The following is an 18,180-nucleotide window of genomic DNA, read 5'->3' as shown; positions in this document are numbered from 1 at the left end:
CGTTCAACCGAAATGTCTCTTCCGCATTTAACCCAATCAGAGAGGTGTGGGGGGGCTGCCTTAATTGACATGTTTCAGTTTTTAAACAAGTTAAAACACATAAAAAACAACTTCATCCATTTTGAATTCATGCTATAACACAACAAAATGTGGAATAAGTCAAGGGATATGAATACTTTCTGAAGACTCTGTATATGCATATGATCGAAATCAACACAGGTCGACTCTTGTTTTCAAATGCATAGCCTATTTCAATCAAATCAATCAATCAATCAAATGTATTGAAAAGCCCTTTTTACATCAGCCAATGTCACAAAGTGCTATACAGAAACCCAGCCTAAAACTCCAAACAGCAAGCGATGCAGATGTAGAAGCACGATGGCTAGGAAAAAGTCCCTAGAAAGGCAGGAACCTAGAGAGGAACCAGACTCTGAGGGGTGGCCAGTCCACTTCTGACTGTGCCGGTTTGAGATTATAACAGTACATGGCCAAGCTGTTCAAACGTTGATAGATGACCAGCAAGGTCAAATAATAATAATTGCAGTGGTTGTAGAGGGTGCAACAGGTCAGCACCTCAGGAGTAAATTTTAGTTAGGACCTACTGAAGAGATGAGTCTTTAATAAAGACTTAAAGGTCGAGATCGAGTCTGCGTCTCTCACATGGATAGGCAGACCACTCCATAAAAATTGAGCTATATAAGCTCCCGAGTGGCGCAGCGGACCCAATGCTTGAGGCTTCACGACAGATACCCTGGTTCGATTCCAGGCTGTATTACAACTGGCCGTGATTGGGAGTCCCATAGGGTGGTGCACAATTGGCCCAGCGTCATCCGGGTTTTTATGTTGTAGACCGTCATTGTAAATAATAATTTGTTCTTAAATGACATGCCTAGTTAAATAAAAATATAGGAGAAAGCCCTGCCTCCAGCTGTTTGCTTAGAAATTCTAGGGACAATAAGGAGGCCTGCGCCTTGTGACTGTAGCGTACGTGTAGGTATGTACGGCGGGACCAAATCAGAGAAATGGGTAGGAGCAGGTCATGTAATACTTTGTAGGTTAACAGTAAAACCTTGAAATCAGCCCTCGCCTTAAGAGGAAGCCAGTGTAGAAGCTAGCACTGGAGTAATAGGATCAAATTTCTGGATTCTAGTCAAAATTCTAGCAGCCATGATTAGCACTAACTGAAGTTTATTTAGTGCTTTATCCTGGTAGCCAGAAAGTAGAGCATTACAGTAGTTTAATCTAGAAGTGAGAAAGGCATGAATTCACTTTTGACATTTTTGGACAGAAAGTTTCAGATTTTTGCAATGTTACGTAGATGGAAAAAAGCTGTCCTTGAAATGGTCCTTTATATGTTCGTCAAAAGAGAGATCGGGGTCCAGAGTAACGCCGATGTCCTTCAGATTTATTTGTGACGACTGTACAACCATCAAGATTTGTCACGCCCTGACTTTAGAGATCATTTTAATTATCTATGTGGTTAGGTCAGGGTGTGACTAGGGTGGGAAATCTATGTTTTCTATTTCTTTGTTGGCCTGGGTATGGGTCCCAATCAGAGGCAGCTGTCTATCGTTGTCTCTGATTGGGGATCATACTTGGGCAGCTTTTTCCCACCTGTAGTTTGTGGGATCTTGTTTTGGTACTGTGCTGTTTAGCCCTACTAAACTTTACGTTTCGTTTGTTTTTTCGGTGTTCATTGAATAGATGTACGCCTACCACGCTGTACCTTGGTCCGATCCTTCCATCGATGAGCGTAACAAGATTAATTGCCAGATCCAACAGGAGATCTTTGTTTCTCGGGACCTAGAACTAGCATCTCTGTTTTGTACGAGTTTAAAAGTTAAAAGTGTGCAGCCATCCACTTCCTTATGTCAGAAACACAGGCTTCCAGGGAGGGCAATTTTGGTGCTTCACCATGTTTCATCGAAATGTACAGCTGTGTATCACCAGCAGAGCAGTGAATGTTAACATTATGTTTCCAAATGACATCACCAAGAGGTAAAATATACAGTGAAAACAATAGTGGTCATAAAATGGAACCTTGAGGAACACCGAAATTTACAGTTGATTTGTCAGAGGACAAACCATTCACAGAGACAAACCGATATCTTTCCGACAGATAAGATCTAAACCAGGCCAGAACTTGTCCGTGTAGACCAATTTGGGTTTCCAATCTCTCCAAAAGAATGTGGTGATCGATGGTCTCAAAATCAGCACAAAGGTCTAGGAGCAGGTGGACAGATGCAGAGCCTTGGTCTGACACCATTAAAAAGTAATTTACCACCTTCATGAGTGCAGTCTCAGTGATGATGGGGTTTCAAACCAGACTGCGCAACCAATTTTTCAAAACAAATTGAGAGGAATGGGAGATTCGATATAAGCCAAAGTTTTTAAAATATTTTCTTGTTCAAGGTTTGGCTTTTTCAAGAGGCTTTATTACTGCCACTTTTAGTGCGTTTTAATCCGGTGGATAGGAAGACAGCTCTTTCAATAGTTGAATTGGAATAGAGTCCAGTATGCATCTTGAAGGTTTAGAGACCATTACTATTTTCATAAATGTTTTGAGATATAGGATTAAAAAACTTGAGTGTCTCCCTTGGTCCTGTCAGTGTTGTGCATACTTAGGACAACTGAGCTTTGTAGAAAGAGGAGTCCGTAATTTGCTTTCTAATAATCATGATCTTTTCGCCGAAGAAGTTCATGAATTTATCACTGCTGAAGTGAAAGCCATCCTCTCTTGGGGAATGCTGCTTTTTAGTTAGCTTTGCGACAGTATCAAAAATACATTTGGGATTTTATTTATTCTCAGTTGGAAAAATAGGATGATCGAGCAGCAGTGGGGGCTCTGCCATTTTTTTTACGGTACTCTCTTTCCAAGCTCGTCGGAAGACTTCCAGTTTGGTGGAGCGCCATTTCCTTTCCAATTTTCTGGAAGCTTGCTTCAGGGCTCGGGTATTTTCTGTATTCCAGGGGGCTAGTTTCTTTTGTTTTTAGGGGTGCAACTGCATCTAGGGTATTACGCAAGGCTACATTTTAGTTCCTCATTTAGGTGGTTAACCGATTTTTGTACTCTGATGTCTTTGGGTAGGTGGATGGAGTCTGGAAGGGCATCTAGGAATCTGTGGGATGACCTAGCATTTATAGCACGGCTTTTGATGATACTTGGTTAGGATTTTAGCAGATTATTTGTTGCGATTGCAAATGTAATAAAATGGTCGTCCGATAGTCCAGGATTATGAGGGAAAAAATAAATGTATTCCACGGGACAAAACTAGGTCCAGAGTGTGACTGGCAGTGAGTAGGTCCAGAGACATGTTGGACAAAACCCGCTGAGTCGATGATGGCTCCGAAAGCCTTTTGGAGTGGGTCTGTGGACTTTTCCATGTGAATGTTAGTCACCAAAAATGTCAATATTATCTACCACGACTACAAGGTCTGATAGGAATTCAGTGAGGAATGTCGTGCACGGCCCAGGAGGCCTGTGAACTGCAGCTATAAAAAGTGATTGAGTAGGCTGAATAGATTTCATGACTAGAAGCTCAAAAACTCAGTATATTTTTGGGGGGAGGGTAAATAGAAATTTGCGTACATTTCGTAAATGTTAGCAACACCTCTGCTTTTGCAGGATGCACGGGGGGATATGGTCACTAGTGTAACCATGAGGAAATTCATCAAGTAAATTCATCAAGCTTAAGCCATGCTTCAGTCAGGCCAATCACTTCCGCCATAGGGCGGCGTGCAATTGGCCCAGCGTCGTCCGGGGTAGGCTGTCGTTGTAAATAAGAATTTGTTCTTTACTGACTTGCCTAGTTAAGTAAAGATTATGATCAGTCACCATCAGTTCATTGACTATAAGTGAGGGATCTAAACATTTAAGTAGCGCTGTTTTGAGATGTGAGATATCACAATCTCTTTCAATAATGACAGGAATGGAGGAGGTCTTTATTCCAGTGCTAAGGTAAACACCGCCATGTTTAGTTTTGCCCAACCTAGATTGAGGCACAGACACGGTCTCAATGGGTGTAGCTGATTGACTACACTGACTGTGCTAGTGGCAGACTCAACTAAGCTGGCAGGCTCGCTAACAGCCTGCTGCCTGGCCTGCTGCCTGGCCTGCACCCTATCTCATTGTGGAGCTAGAGGAGTTATACTTGTCAATTCAATTCTAGCCTACAGACCAATACGTTTGTTAACTACAATTCTAGCCTACCTATAAAGTAGGGAAGATCATAAAAAATGTCTAATACAAATGACCCACTCAATCTCTAGAACAGATTTGATTCATTTTAACCGGCATTGACTAAGCATGCACATGTTGGAAGTTTACATACACTTAGGTTGGAATCATTAAAACTAGTTTTTCAACCACTCAACAATTTTCTTGTTAACAAAGTATAGTTTGGCAAGTCGGTTAGGACATCTACTTTGCATAACACCAAGTAATTTTTCCAACAATTGTTTACAGACAGATTAGTTGACTTATAATTCACTGTATCACAATTCCAGTGGGTCAGAAGTTTACATACACTAAGTGACTGTGCTTTTAAACAGGTTGGAAAATTCCAGAAAAGTAAATCATGGCTTTAGAAGCTTCAAAAGCTACAAAAGTATCAATATCCACAGTAAAGCGAGTCCTAAATCAACATAACCTGGAAAGCCGCTCAGCAAGGAAGAAGCCACTGCTCCAAAACCGCCATAAAAAAAGCCAGACTATGGTTTGCAACTGCACATGGGGACAAATATCGTACGTTTTTTAGAAATGTCCACTGGTCTGATGAAACAAAAATAGAACTCTTTGGCCATAATGACTATCGTTATGTTTGGAAGAAGAAGGGGGAGGCTTGCAAGCTGAAGAATACCATCCCAAACGTGAAGTACAGGGGGTGGCAGCATTATGTCGTGGGGGTGCTTCGCTGCAGGAGGGACTGCTGCACTTCACAAAATAGATGGCATTATGAGGGAGTAAAATTATGTGGATATATTGAAGCAACATCTCAAGACATCAGTCAGGAAGTTTAAAGCTTGTTCGCAAATGGGTCTTCCAAATGGACAATGACCCCAAGCATACTTCCAAAGTTGTGACAAAATGGCTTAAGGACAACAAAGTCGAGGTATTGAAGTGGCCATCACAATGCCCTGACCTCAATCCTATAGAAAATCTGTGAGCTGAACTGTAAAAGTGTGCGTGAGCAAGGAGGCCTACAAACCTGACTCAGTTACACCAGCTCTGTCAGGGGGAACTTATTGTGGGAAGCTTTTGGAAGGCTACCCTAAACGTTTGACCCAAGTTTAATAATTTAAAGGCAATGCTACCAAATACTAGTTGAATGTAAATACATTTATGACCCACTGGGAATATGATGAAATAAATCAAATCTGAAATAAATCATTCTCTCTACTATTATTCTGACATTTCACATTCTTAAAGGAAAGTGGTGATCCTAACTGACCTAAAACAGGGATTTTTTACAAGGATTAAATGTCAGGAATTGCGATAAACTGAGTTTTAATGCATTTGGCTAAGGTGTATGTAAACTTCTGACTTCCGACAACTGTATATAGAATGTTGTTGGATTCATGCATATTGCTACACTGCATTCTATTTCCAGGGTGAGCACGCTGGTTCACGTGCGAAAAATAAAATACATTTTTAACTGCGGTGTGATTTGGGATTAATATTTGGTTTACAACAGTGGGTGTTTATATGAACCTTGCTGTCAACCACTGCAAACTTGGCAACAATGTTGCAATTTTAGAAATGTTATCTCCCCTGTACCATAGAGAGTAAACCTTGTCCTGACGAGACAGCAACTGAGCCAGGCGAAATCATGCATCAATATCATAACATAATTATCGATATATCCAAATAAATGTAAATTGAAAACGGTTAAAACAGACATGCAGTACGTTTGCTGTCAGTCCAGCTGCAGAGTTTGACGTACTGGTATTGTATACGTTTTTCTTTTTCTAAACGCAGTTAAGCCAAAACCACGCACCGTTATTCAGAGGGGTGTTCTACAACGCTCCCATTGGCTAGCTAGCTTTGTCTCACTCATAAGTGATCAGTGCAGAGACAGTGACCTTCCAATGTAAGGATGGAAAGTGTAATTTAACAATTAGCTGCCAACCGTAATGCAGGCCTATTATTATCATGGTTGGGAACATTTGCCCATGTATTTATTTTCAGAGTTGTAAAAATGTCTCATAACTCTGAATTCCCTCAATTGAGGGTCAGCTTAGTTAACCTAGGCTACTTAACGTTACCAGCTTGGTAGTTTAAGTTGTTACATTATCATTAGTAGTCTATTATCAGGTAAAATCATATGCTTATCATTCATCCTTTCTCGAATATATATTAGGTAATCATTCAGTCTAATACGCTATGCTACAGCCATTGAATCTGTCTTTGAGCGTTAAGGGACGTTAATGGCTAGCTTGGTCCACAACATTGTTATTATATTTTTCAATGTTGAAATACAAGGGCAAACGCTAATGATCAGTGATCTGTAATTTCGTGCTTTGTGATATTCACTTCCGATCTTGGAGACTTGGAGAGCACTCAAAGGGTTGTAAGAACACCCTTCTGAATAACGAGCCGTGGTTTTGGCTTAACTGCATTGGGAAAAAGAAAGACACGCATTGTATATCTGTGTAGTTGGCTAGCTAGCAAGGGAGAAGAACGTTTGCCAGCCTGCATTGCAACCAACCGTTGTTTGAATGGCAACAATGGAAATATAATTAGCAACCAGATTTGTGTCCGGACTATACCCTCCTTTTGGATAGATGAAAGACCGTGATCCCTTGCTGATTTAAAACTTGTGCTTGATACGGGCAAAACAAAATACATGTTGGTAAGAATATTCACTCATTAGATGGTTCTCCAATCGAACATGTTCCCGCATATAAATAGTTAAGCATCAGGATTGATGTGGATTTTACACTTAAAAAAACCATAAAGATGAGCTGGTTAAGAAACTAAGATTTATAGTGGCCTTTTTCTACAGAAATAGATCATGCCTATCTCTAAGTAGTAGGAAGCAGACTAAAGTGTTAATTGTGACTGTGTTTATAACAAAAAAAATTGCAGCAACATAAAATACTAATAAAAAACAATGTTCTTCTCACAATGACACTTGTGAACAAACTAAACATTTGGTTGTGTGTGTGTGGTGATGTTTCAGGTTCACCAGGTGACATTGGCTGCTCCGGCCCTGCTCTGCCCATGACCAGTGAAGAGGGGGACAACGGTGTGCCCGGCTTACCAGGGCTCAAAGGGGACAAGGGGACTTCAGGCCCCCCCGGGCTGCCTGGCATTGCAGGGTTACCTGGGCCTAAAGGTAACAGGACAGACCTGGGTTGTGTTCATAAGGCACTAAATGGAGGAAAGTGTATTGAAACTGGGAGGGACTAGCTGGACGCTCATTTGCTGTTGCGAAACGTTTAGTAACTTTTTGTTGTGTGCTCTTACAAACATGGCCTGGACTGTATAATAAAGGACTCCTCATACAGCCAGATGCTACCCTTGGTAACATAGTAAAGTAACGTAGAGTCCGCCCTCTCAGATACTCCAATGCTTTCATTGTTTGTAACGCATTGATCTAAGTGGAAGATCCACTTAAGCATGTGCCAGTGCCGACCAGGTACATGTTTGGGGTGGAGATCACAGAAATGTACAATACGTGCGTATGTGGACACCTGCTTGTCACACATCTAATTCCAAAATCATGGGGATTAATATGGAGTTGGTCCCCCCCTTTGCTGCTATCACAGCCTCCACTCTTCTGGGAAGGCTTCCCACTAGATGTTGGAACATTGCTGCAGGTAGTTGCATCCATTCAGCCACAAGAGCATTAATGAGGTCGGCACTGATGTTGGGCGATTAGGCCTGCTCACAGTAGGCGTTCCAATTTATCTCAAAGGTGTTCGATGGGGTTGATGTCAGGGCTCTGTGCGGGCCAGTCAAGTTCTTCCCTACCGATCTCGACAAACCAGGTAGCGTTCTCCAGGCATCTGCCAAACCCAGATTAGTCCGTCGGACTGCCAGATGGTGAACCGTGATTCATCACTCCAGGGAACGCGTTTCCACTGCTCCAGAGTCCAGAAACCTGCTCCTTTTACTCTCTGTTCCGAACGCACTAGACAACCAGTTCTTATAGCCTTTAGCCGTACCCTTATCCTACTCCTCTGTTCCTCTGGTAATGTGGTAATGTAGAGGTTAATCCAGGCCCTGCAGTGTTTAGCTCCACTCCCATTCCCCAGGCACTCTCATTTGTTGACTTCTGTAACTGTAGAAGTTTTGGTTTCATGCATGTTAACATTAGAAGCCTCCTCCCTAAATTTGTTTTATTCACTTCTTTAGCACACTCTGCCTAACCGGATGTCCTAGCCATGTCTGATTCCTGTCTTAGGAAGACCACAAAAAACCCTGACATTTCCATCCCTAACTGTAACATTTTCTGACAAGATAGAACTGCAAAAGGGGGCGGAGTTAGCCTCCAGAGTTCTGTCATACTATTCAGTTCTGTGCACAAACAATTTGAGCTTCTACTTTTAAAAATCCACCTTTCCAGAAACAAGTCCGCTTGCTACAGACCACCTTCTGCCCCCAGCTGCGCCCTGGACACCATATGTGAGGTCGTACTATCGTCATAGGTCGTACTGTTAGGTGACTTAAACTGGGACATGCTTAACACCCCGGCCGTCCTACAATCTAAACTAGATGACCTCAATCTCACACATATTACCAATGAACCTACTAGGTACAACCCCAAATCCATAAACACGGGCATCCTCATAGATATCATCCTGACCAACCTGCCCTCCAAATACACCTCTGCTGTCTTCAACCAGGATCTCAGCGATCACTGCCTCATTGCCTGCGGCCATATTAGGTCTGCCCTCATCGCTGTCAAACGCTCCCTAAAACACTTCAGCAAGCAGGCCTTTCTAATCGACCTTGCCCGGGTATCCTGGGAGGATATTGACCTCATTCCGTCAGAGGATGCCTGGTTATTCTTTAAAAGTGCTTTCCTTACCATCTTAAAAAAGTATGCGCCATTCAAATTTTTAAAACAGATATAGCCCTTGGTTCACTCCAGAACAGCACAAAAACATCCTGTGGCGTACTGTGTTAAGCATTGAATAGCCCTCGCGATATGCAACTTTTCAGGGAAGTTAGGAACCAATATACACAGACAGTTAGGAAAGCAAAGGCTAGCTTTTTCAAACAGAAATTTGCATCCTCTAGCACAAACTACAAAAAGTTCTGGGACTCTGTAAAGTCCATGGTGAATAAGAGCACCTCCTCCCAGCTGCCCACTGCACTGAGGCTAGGAAACACTAGCTAGGAAACACCAATAAATCCACGATAATTGAGAATTTCAATAAGCATTTTTCAACGGCTGGCCATGCTTTCCACCTGGCTACACCTACCCCAGTCAACAGCCCTGCACCCCCCTCAGCAACTTGCCCAAGCTTTCCCTATTTCTCCTTCACCCAAATTCAGATAGCCGATGTTCTGAAAGAGCGGCATAATCTGGACCCCTACAAATCAGCCGGGCTAGACAATCTGGACCCGCTCATTCTAAAATTATCCACCGCAATTGTTGCAACCCCTATTACTAGCCTGTTCAACCTCTCTTTCATATCGTCTGAGATCCCCGAAGTTTGGAAAGCTGCCGCGGTCATCCCCCTCTTCAAAGGGGGAGACACTCTAGACCCAAACTGCTACAGACCTATATCTATCCTACCCTGTCTTCCTAAGGTCTTTGAAAGCCAAGTTAACAAACAGATCACCGACCATTTTGAATCCCACCGTACCTTCTCCGCTATGCAATTTGGTTTCCGAGCTGGTCACGTGTGCACCTCAGCCACACTCAAGGTTCTAAACGATATCATAACCGCCATCGATAAGAGACAATACTGTGCAGCTGTATTCATCGACCTGGCCAAGGCTTTCGACTCTGTCAATCACCACTTTCTTAACGGCAGACTCAACAGCCTTGGTTTTTCAAATGACTGCCTCGCCTGGTTCACCAACTACTTCTCAGACAGAGTTCAGTGTGTCAAATCGGAGGGCCTGTTGTCCGGGTCTCTGGCAGTCTCGATGGGTGTGCCACAGTTTCAATTCTTGGACCGACTCTCTTCTCTGTATACATCAATGATGTCGCTCTTGCTGCTCTTGATTCTCTGAGCCACCTCTACGCAGACGACACCATTCTGTATACTTCTGGACCTTCTATGGACACTATGTTAACAACCCTCCAGACAAGCTTCAATGCCATACAACTCTCCTTCCGTGGCCTCCAATTCCTCTTAAATACAAGTCAAAATAAAATTATGCTCTTCAACCGATTGCTGCCTGCACCTGCCCGCCCGTCCAACATCACTACTCAGGACGGTTCTGACTTAGAATATGTGGACAACTACAAATATCTAGGTGTCTGGTTAGACTGTAAACTCTCCTTCCAGACTCATATCAAACATCTCCAATGCAAAGTTAAATCTAGAATTGGCTTCCTATTTCGCATCAAAGCATCCTTCACTCATGCTGCCAAACATACCCTTGACCATCCTACCGATCCTCGACTTCGGCGATGTAATTTACAAAATAGCCTCCAATACCCTACTCAATAAATTGGATGCAGTCTATCACAATGCCATCCGTTTTGTCACCAAAGCCCCATATACTACCCATCACTGTGACCTGTATACTCTTGTTACCAGGCCCTCGCTTCATACTCGTCGCCAAACCCACTGGCTCCAGGTCATCTACAAGACTCTGCTAGGTAAAGTTCCCTCGTATCTCAGCTCGCTGGTCACCATAGCAGCACCCACCTGTAGCACGCGCTCCAGCAGGTGTATATCTCTCTGGTCACCCCCAAAACCAATTCTTCCTTTGGCCGCCTCTCCTTCCAGTTCTCTGCTGCCAATGACTGGAATGAACTACAAAAATCTCTGGAAACACTTACATCCCTCACTAGCTTTAAGCACCAGCTGTCAGAGCAGCTCACAGGTTACTGCACCTGTACATAGCCCATCTATAATTTAACCCAAACAACTACCTCTCCCCCTACTGTATTTATTTATTTTGCTCCTTTGCACCCCAGTATTTCTATCTCTACTTTGCACTTTCTTCCACTGCAAATCTACCATTCCAGTGTTTTACTTGCTATATTGTATTTACTTTGCCACCATGGCCTTTTTTTGCCTTTACCTCCCTTATCTCACCTCATTTGCTCACATTGTATATAGACTTATTTTTCTACTGTATTATTGACTTTGAAAGCCAAGTTAACTCCATGTGTAACTCTGTTGTATGTGTCGAACTGCTTTGCTTTATCTTGGCCAGGTCGCAATTGTAAATGAGAACTTGTTCTCAACTAGCCTACCTGGTTAAATAAAGGTGAAATAAAAAAAAGGAAGCTATATATAAAGTCAGTGCCAACTATATTTACAATGTGCAGGGATACTGGCGTGGTAAGGTTAGATATGTATAGGGGTAACGTGACTAGTCATCAGGATATATGCTAAACTGAGTAGCAGCAGCGTATATGATGATTGTATTTGAGTTTGTGTGTGGTTGAGCAAATTAAGTGAGCGTGTGTGTTGGAGTGTGAATGTGTGGAGTTTGCGAGATCTTAGCTAACAGTGCAAAAATCCAAAATCAAATAGAAGGGTCAATGCATATAGTCATTTTGTTGGCTATTTATCAGTCTTATGACTTGGGGATAAAATCTGTTCAGAGGAGTCTGTTGGTGTCAGACTTGTTGCTCCGGGAACAGCTTGCTGTGTGGAAGCAAAGTGAACAGTCTATGGCTTAGGTGGCTGGAGTCTTTAACAATTTTCCAGGCCTTCCTCTCACATCGTCTGATATAAAGGTCCTGGATGGCAGGGAGCTCAACCCTAGTAATGTACTGGGCTGCTCTCACCACCCTCTGTAGCGCCAATGCGAGCGAGGGCTGTGCAGTTGCCATAACAAGCAGTGATGCAGCCAGTCAAGGTGCTCTCAATGGTGCAGCTGTACAACTTACAAACAAATGTAACATATCCATGGCCACATTTTGTGGTTACTGTAACTTTAAATTTCTCTTTCTGAAATCATATAAAGCGTGCATTTTCAAGTTAGCATGCATAGTTCATTGCAGGTCTGTGGACATCTTCACAATTGCTGTAATAATCTGTGCAGAATCTCGAACGGCATTGATCACTTGCGCCATGAACTTCTAATGTAATCTCAACTGCAATCTAGGTCATTTGGTTTTGCTATTAGATTAAGCACAGTGGTTATCACTGAATCTGTTGTATAAAATAGCTAAACAAAATATCTGACTTTGTATTCCCATTTGAACTTTTCTATGCTTTAAAATGGTTAAAAGTGCAGTGATAGACATTTGGGTGACAACTAATCCTATAATCAGACATTGTTTTTCCATTGGAATTTGGTGTTGCTTTTCGATGGTTGAAAGCATAGTGATAACACATTGGAACTATTGGCTGCCTTTTTGAGAGGAAGAATATAGGTTTGTAACCTCATTGATTATCGTCTCAACCAAATATTACCCAATTCTCCACGTTGAAATGACGAGTTGTGTTCAGTGGGAAATAGGTAGGTAATCTACCAATTGGTGCTGAAAAATATACAATATGCATATATTTTTATGGCTTTCTGACATTGATCCCTAATATTCTGAACCCATTCTCTCTCTATTATGAGTCTGAGAAAATTCTAATTCAAGGTACACTATTTAAAGGGATGGCATTCATTGAATTGGAATTTCACTTTGCTTACTGAATTGTCTGACCTCAATTCAAATTGACCCCAAACCTCCTGTTGTCGCCCAGGTGAGAGAGGAGCTTCGGGGATGATGGGGGTCCCAGGACACCCCGGTTCCACAGGAACATGTGGGCCCCCAGGACCCAAAGGAACCAAGGGACTACAAGGAGATGAAGGTCAGCTCCTCATGAAAGTGACCATCACCAGCATAATTAACATTAATCATGAGTGATACAGATTGATGCAGAATGAAAATAATTATAAAGCAGTAGATCCAGCATCAGTAAGGACGATGTCATTGAAACAGTCGTACAAATATAATTACTAGTAAGGACATTCCTATTGCCTTGATCTGGGAGGCTTTCTCCCTTCTTGTAAATGTATTTCTATTGACACAGCAGCTTAACCCACATACCCTCCTCTCTCTGTCTCTCTGGACATTTGTTCTTTCATCCACAGGTCCAAAAGGAGAAAAGGGGAATGTGATCACTCCATTGATAATCCCACCTCCTCCTGGACCCGTAGGCGCACCCGGTCAACCAGGCCTTCCTGGCTTCACTGGCGGCCCGGGATCCAACGGTTTTCAGGGACAGAAAGGTAGGGCCTGATGTGGGTCAACGGAAGCCCCTGAAATCTCTTGATATCTTCCTGTGTATAGTGCTCTGTGTCCTCCTACAATGAAAATGTTTGTTATTTTGTTTTCTCCTAAATTGCATTTATAAATACAAGAACTATCATTCAGAGAGGGTGGTTGTAGTTTCTCAGACAGACCTCTTGAGGTCTTTGTGAAAGTAGAATTTTCAATAAGAGGATTAGTTATTTGTTGTATATTATAAACTGAGTAATTCGACCCCTGAATGCTAATTGGCTGACAGCCGTGGTATATCAGACCGTATACCACAGGTATAACAAAACATGTATTTTATTGCTCTAATTACATTGGTAACCAGTTTATAATAGCAATAAGGCACCTCGGGGGTTTGTGGTATATGGCCAATATACCACGGCTAAGGGCTGTATCCAGGCACTCTGCGTTGGGTCGTGCGTAAGAACAGCCCTTAGCCGTGGTATATTAGCCATATACCACACCCCCTCGAGCCTTATTGCTTACATATAGCATTCATACAGTGATTACAACTTAAAGATAAGACACTACTTGAAACTGTATATGTCTGCTGTTGCAGGGAGAAGTGGCCAGTTGGGTTCACCAGGATTCCCGGGGCCCGAGGGCCCCCCAGGAGCAGACGGGGCCCCAGGGGACAGTGGGGTACAGGGGGAGAGGGGGGCATTGGGACCACAGGGTGAGTCAAATGAACTATGGCGTGTGGATGGACACTTCACACACCCACACTGCTCATGAACCTGTGTCCAACTAAACATCAACCCTCCCCCTGTCCTAAATTACATCATCTTCATGTCATTTTAGACTCAGACCCTGTTTTGACCTTAGTGGCAATCTGCAATTGGTACATCCATTTTTAAAAATGATTAATCTATACTAGATTTTGTGGTTGGAGTGAAAACCTACAGAATGGTAGTTGTCCATGGAACAGGGTTGGAGAGCGCTGATAAATACCCAAATATAACTTGTAAATCCCTCATGAGCTTAGTTCAACTGTCGTACCCCATCAGAACCCAAAATATAAGGCCAGTATTCAATCAGATCTGCATTTTCTTTTTTTTAACGTTGCCCTACGGGAGTACCAATTACGGCCGGTTGTGATTTAGCCTGGATTCGAACCAGGGTGTCTGTAGTGACGCTTCAAGCACTGAGATGCAGTGCCTTAGACCGCTGCAGCACTCAGGTAACCCGCGTTAGCCGACATAGCTTTTCATTTAATTTTGTTTAGGCGGTGTAACTGTGTTAGCTCTGTCAAATCGATGAGCAGCTGCTCTTGTGGTCATTGTCACTGTTACGGATATAGGTATCCTGTGTGTATTTGTTTTCTCTCCTTCTGCCCTAGTCACAGGTGACAGTCATCAGTCGCCAAACTGAAGACACACCTGCTCTTTTTCCCTTACCCAATCACATCCCCTTTCCCTTGGTTTAAAATAAACCCAATCAGTTGTCTCTTGAGCTATCTCTCTTCTGTTTTTGCGCCTACATCTCACATTGTCCGTTATCATGGGAGTTTGTACTGCTGTGGTGTATGGCTGTTTGTTTGTTGGTTGGTGGGAAAAGGGGATACCAAGCCAAGTCGCCCTCGGGCATACATTACCCGTAGGAAAACTGTCTAAATACCCTAGTTAGAACCGGTGTAACGATCGCTGTTGGTGGAAGAAGGTGAGGACCAAGGTGCAGCGTGGTAAGTGTTCATGATGTTTATTAAAATAAAGAGAACACTAAATGACCAAAAACAACAAAGCGAGTGAACGACACGAAACAGTTCTGTATGGTAGACACAGAAAACAACTACCCACAAAACATAGGTAGCCTGTTTTCCCACTAAGTATGGTTCTCAATCAGAGATAACGATCGACAGCTGCCTCTGATTGGGAACCATACTAGGCCAAACATAGAAGTACAAAACCTAGAACAAAAACATAGAATGCCCACCCCAACTCACGCCCTGACCAGGACGTGAAAACCGGGCAGACCACCCACTGTATTTTATTGGTTAGTTAGCTAGCTGTTCTTGAAGCAGGCAAGACTAGCTTAGGTTTAAAAAATATATATTTATACGTTTTTTTCCATGGGTCCAAGGAACTTGAAGCTCTCGACCCGCTCCACTGCTGCCCCGTTGAATTGGATTTCTACTAATGCCACTGCATACAATGGCAATGCCCGTGATTTGACAGCAGTTACACCTCCGGCACCACCTAAACAAAAGCAAGGAGAAGCTGTGTTTTTTTTCAGCTACTTGGGTTGCCACTGATCTGATTGATTCAACTATAAAATCCATAAGCTTCTCTCTGAGTTATACAGTACCTATCGTGGTCATTGCCAATTTGTAAGTCGCTCTGGATAAGAGCGTCTGCCAAATGACTTAAATGTAAATGTTAAATGGATGCACCAAGTCGCATTAGTAGAAATCCCATTCGAACACTGGAATGTGTAATGTAATCTACACCTTGTTTTTGCTGATGTAAATCCTTATTATTTTGTTTGATTTTCAATTTGAGTGAAATTATTTGTATATAGCCTACACTTTCTCGTTCTGAACTTTTAATGCGGGTGGGACCATGGCCACAAAAGCTCTACTCACCGATTTGACAGCAGTTACACCTCTGATACCATCTAAACAAAAGCAATGATAAACTATGCATTTGTCGGTTAACGTGGATTACGGCTGTTTTATTTCATTGTTTGTACATTTATTTAATTGATCGATTGAATCACATTTTTCTAAAGTATTTACTATTATGCTACCTTCAAGAGTAGCTAAATATATTGTTTCTCTTTGTCTCTGACTGTCTGTCATCGTAGGCGCCCCAGGTCCTTTGGGAGATGCCGGCAGCCCAGGCCCCACCACCACCTTTAACTCTGGCTTCCTGTTGGTGATGCACAGCCAATCAGACATGCTCCCTTCCTGTCCAGCAGACATGACACAACTGTGGACTGGCTACAGTTTGCTGTACCTGGAGGGCCAAGAGAAAGCCCACACACAGGATCTTGGTACGTTGGTCTACAATACTGTTTGTGTGTGTGTGTGTGTGTGTGTGTGTGTGTGTTTGAATGAATGATTGTAACCAGTAACCTAGCATGTCTTTTCCTACTACTAGGTCAGGCTGGGTCATGTATGCGTCTCTTCAGCACCATGCCGTTCTCCTTTTGCAACATGGGCACGTGTCACTACGCCAGCCGCAATGACAAGTCCTACTGGTTGTCCACCACAGCGTCAGTGCCCATGATGCCCGTGGCAGACCAGGACATCCAACAACACATCAGCCGCTGCGTGGTGTGTGAGGCCCCCTCCCCTGCTGTGGCAGTTCACAGCCAGGACAACAGCAATCCCTTATGTCCCCCCAACTGGAGGAGTCTTTGGGTGGGATACTCCTTCCTCATGGTGAGTGATTTTATGTGTGTCTGTGTGTACAGTACCAGTCAAAAGTTTGGACACACCTACTCATTCAAGGGTTTTTCTTTATTTTGACTATTTTCTGCATTGTAGAATAATAGTGAAGACATTAAAACTATGAAATAACACATGGAATCATATAGTAACCAAAAAAGTGTTAAACAAATCAGAATATATTCTTCAGAGTAGCCACTCTTTGCCTTTAACCAGCTACACCTGGAATGCTTTTCCAACAGTCTTGAAGGAGTTTCCACGTATGCTGAGCACTTGTTCGCTGCTTTTCCTTCATTGTGCAGTCCAACTCATCCCAAACCTTCTCAATTGGGTTGAAGTCGGGTGATTGTGGAGACCAGGTCATCTGGTGCAGCATTCCATCACTCCTTCTTGGTCAAATAGCCCTTACACAGCCTGGAAGTGTGTTGGATCATTGTTCTGTTGAAAAACAAATGATAGTCCCACTAAGTGCAAACCAGATGGGAGGGCGTATTGCTGCAGAATGCTGTGATAGCCATGCTGGTTAAGTGCCTTAAATTCGAAATAAATCAGACACTGTCACCAGCAAAGCACCCCTGCACCATCACACTTCCTGCTCCATGCTTCACAGTGGGAACCACACATGCGGAGATCATCCGTTCACTTACTCTGCGTCTCACAAAGACACCGAGTTTGGAACCAAAAATGTCACATTTGGACTCATCAGACCAAAGGACAGATTTCCACCGGTCTAATGTCCGTTTGTCCTGTTTCTTGGCCCAAGCAAGTCTCTTCTTTTTGGTGTCCTTTAGTCATGGTTTCTTTGCAGCAATTTGACTATGAAGGCCTGATTCACGCAGTCTCCTCTGAACAGTTGATGTTGAGATTAGAGGTCGACCGATTAATCGGAATGGACGATTTTAATTAGGGCCGATTTCAAGTTTTCATAACAATCGGAAATCGGTATTTTTGGACACCGATTTGGCGGATTCTTTTATATATGTATGTGTGTGTGTGTGTGTGTGTGTGATATATATTTTTTTAAATACATTTTTGTTGTTACACCTTTAGTTAATTAGGCAAGTCAGTTAAGAACATGTTCTTATTTTCAATGACAGCCTAGGAACGGTGGGTTAACTGCCTTGTTCAGGGGCAGAACGACAGATTTTTTACTTGTCAGCTCGTGGATTCAATCTTGCAACCTTACAGTTAACTAGTCCAACGCTCTAACCACCTGCCTCTCATTGCACTCCACGAGGAGACTGCCTGTTACGCGAATGCAGTAAGAAGCCAAGGTAAGTTGCTAGCTAGCATTAAACTTATCTTATAAAAATCAATCAATCCATCAATCATAATCACTAGTTAACTACACATGGTTGATGATATTAGTAGTTTATCTAGCGTGTCCTGCGT

The 18,180-nt window shown here is 42.8% G+C and overlaps 1 protein-coding gene across 3 annotated transcripts in view; it reads left to right on the top strand.

Annotated features, from left to right (window-relative positions):
- col4a4 (collagen, type IV, alpha 4) overlaps nucleotides 1-18,180 on the top strand; it is a 150,963-nt gene that overhangs the window by 125,896 nt on the left and 6,887 nt on the right. For all 3 annotated transcript variants that reach the window (XM_064984108.1, XM_064984109.1, XM_064984107.1), the window contains 6 exons: nucleotides 7,182-7,337; nucleotides 12,844-12,951; nucleotides 13,235-13,372; nucleotides 13,960-14,076; nucleotides 16,203-16,391; nucleotides 16,499-16,782. In XM_064984108.1, coding sequence (XP_064840180.1) covers nucleotides 7,182-7,337; nucleotides 12,844-12,951; nucleotides 13,235-13,372; nucleotides 13,960-14,076; nucleotides 16,203-16,391; nucleotides 16,499-16,782 — 992 coding nt within the window. The remainder of the gene's footprint in view (nucleotides 1-7,181; nucleotides 7,338-12,843; nucleotides 12,952-13,234; nucleotides 13,373-13,959; nucleotides 14,077-16,202; nucleotides 16,392-16,498; nucleotides 16,783-18,180) is intronic.

This window comes from Oncorhynchus masou, chromosome 13 (genome assembly GCF_036934945.1).
Source record: "Oncorhynchus masou masou isolate Uvic2021 chromosome 13, UVic_Omas_1.1, whole genome shotgun sequence".
In the NCBI taxonomy this organism is placed as follows: domain Eukaryota; kingdom Metazoa; phylum Chordata; class Actinopteri; order Salmoniformes; family Salmonidae; genus Oncorhynchus; species Oncorhynchus masou.
This window is presented reverse-complemented; position numbering and strand designations above follow the sequence as displayed.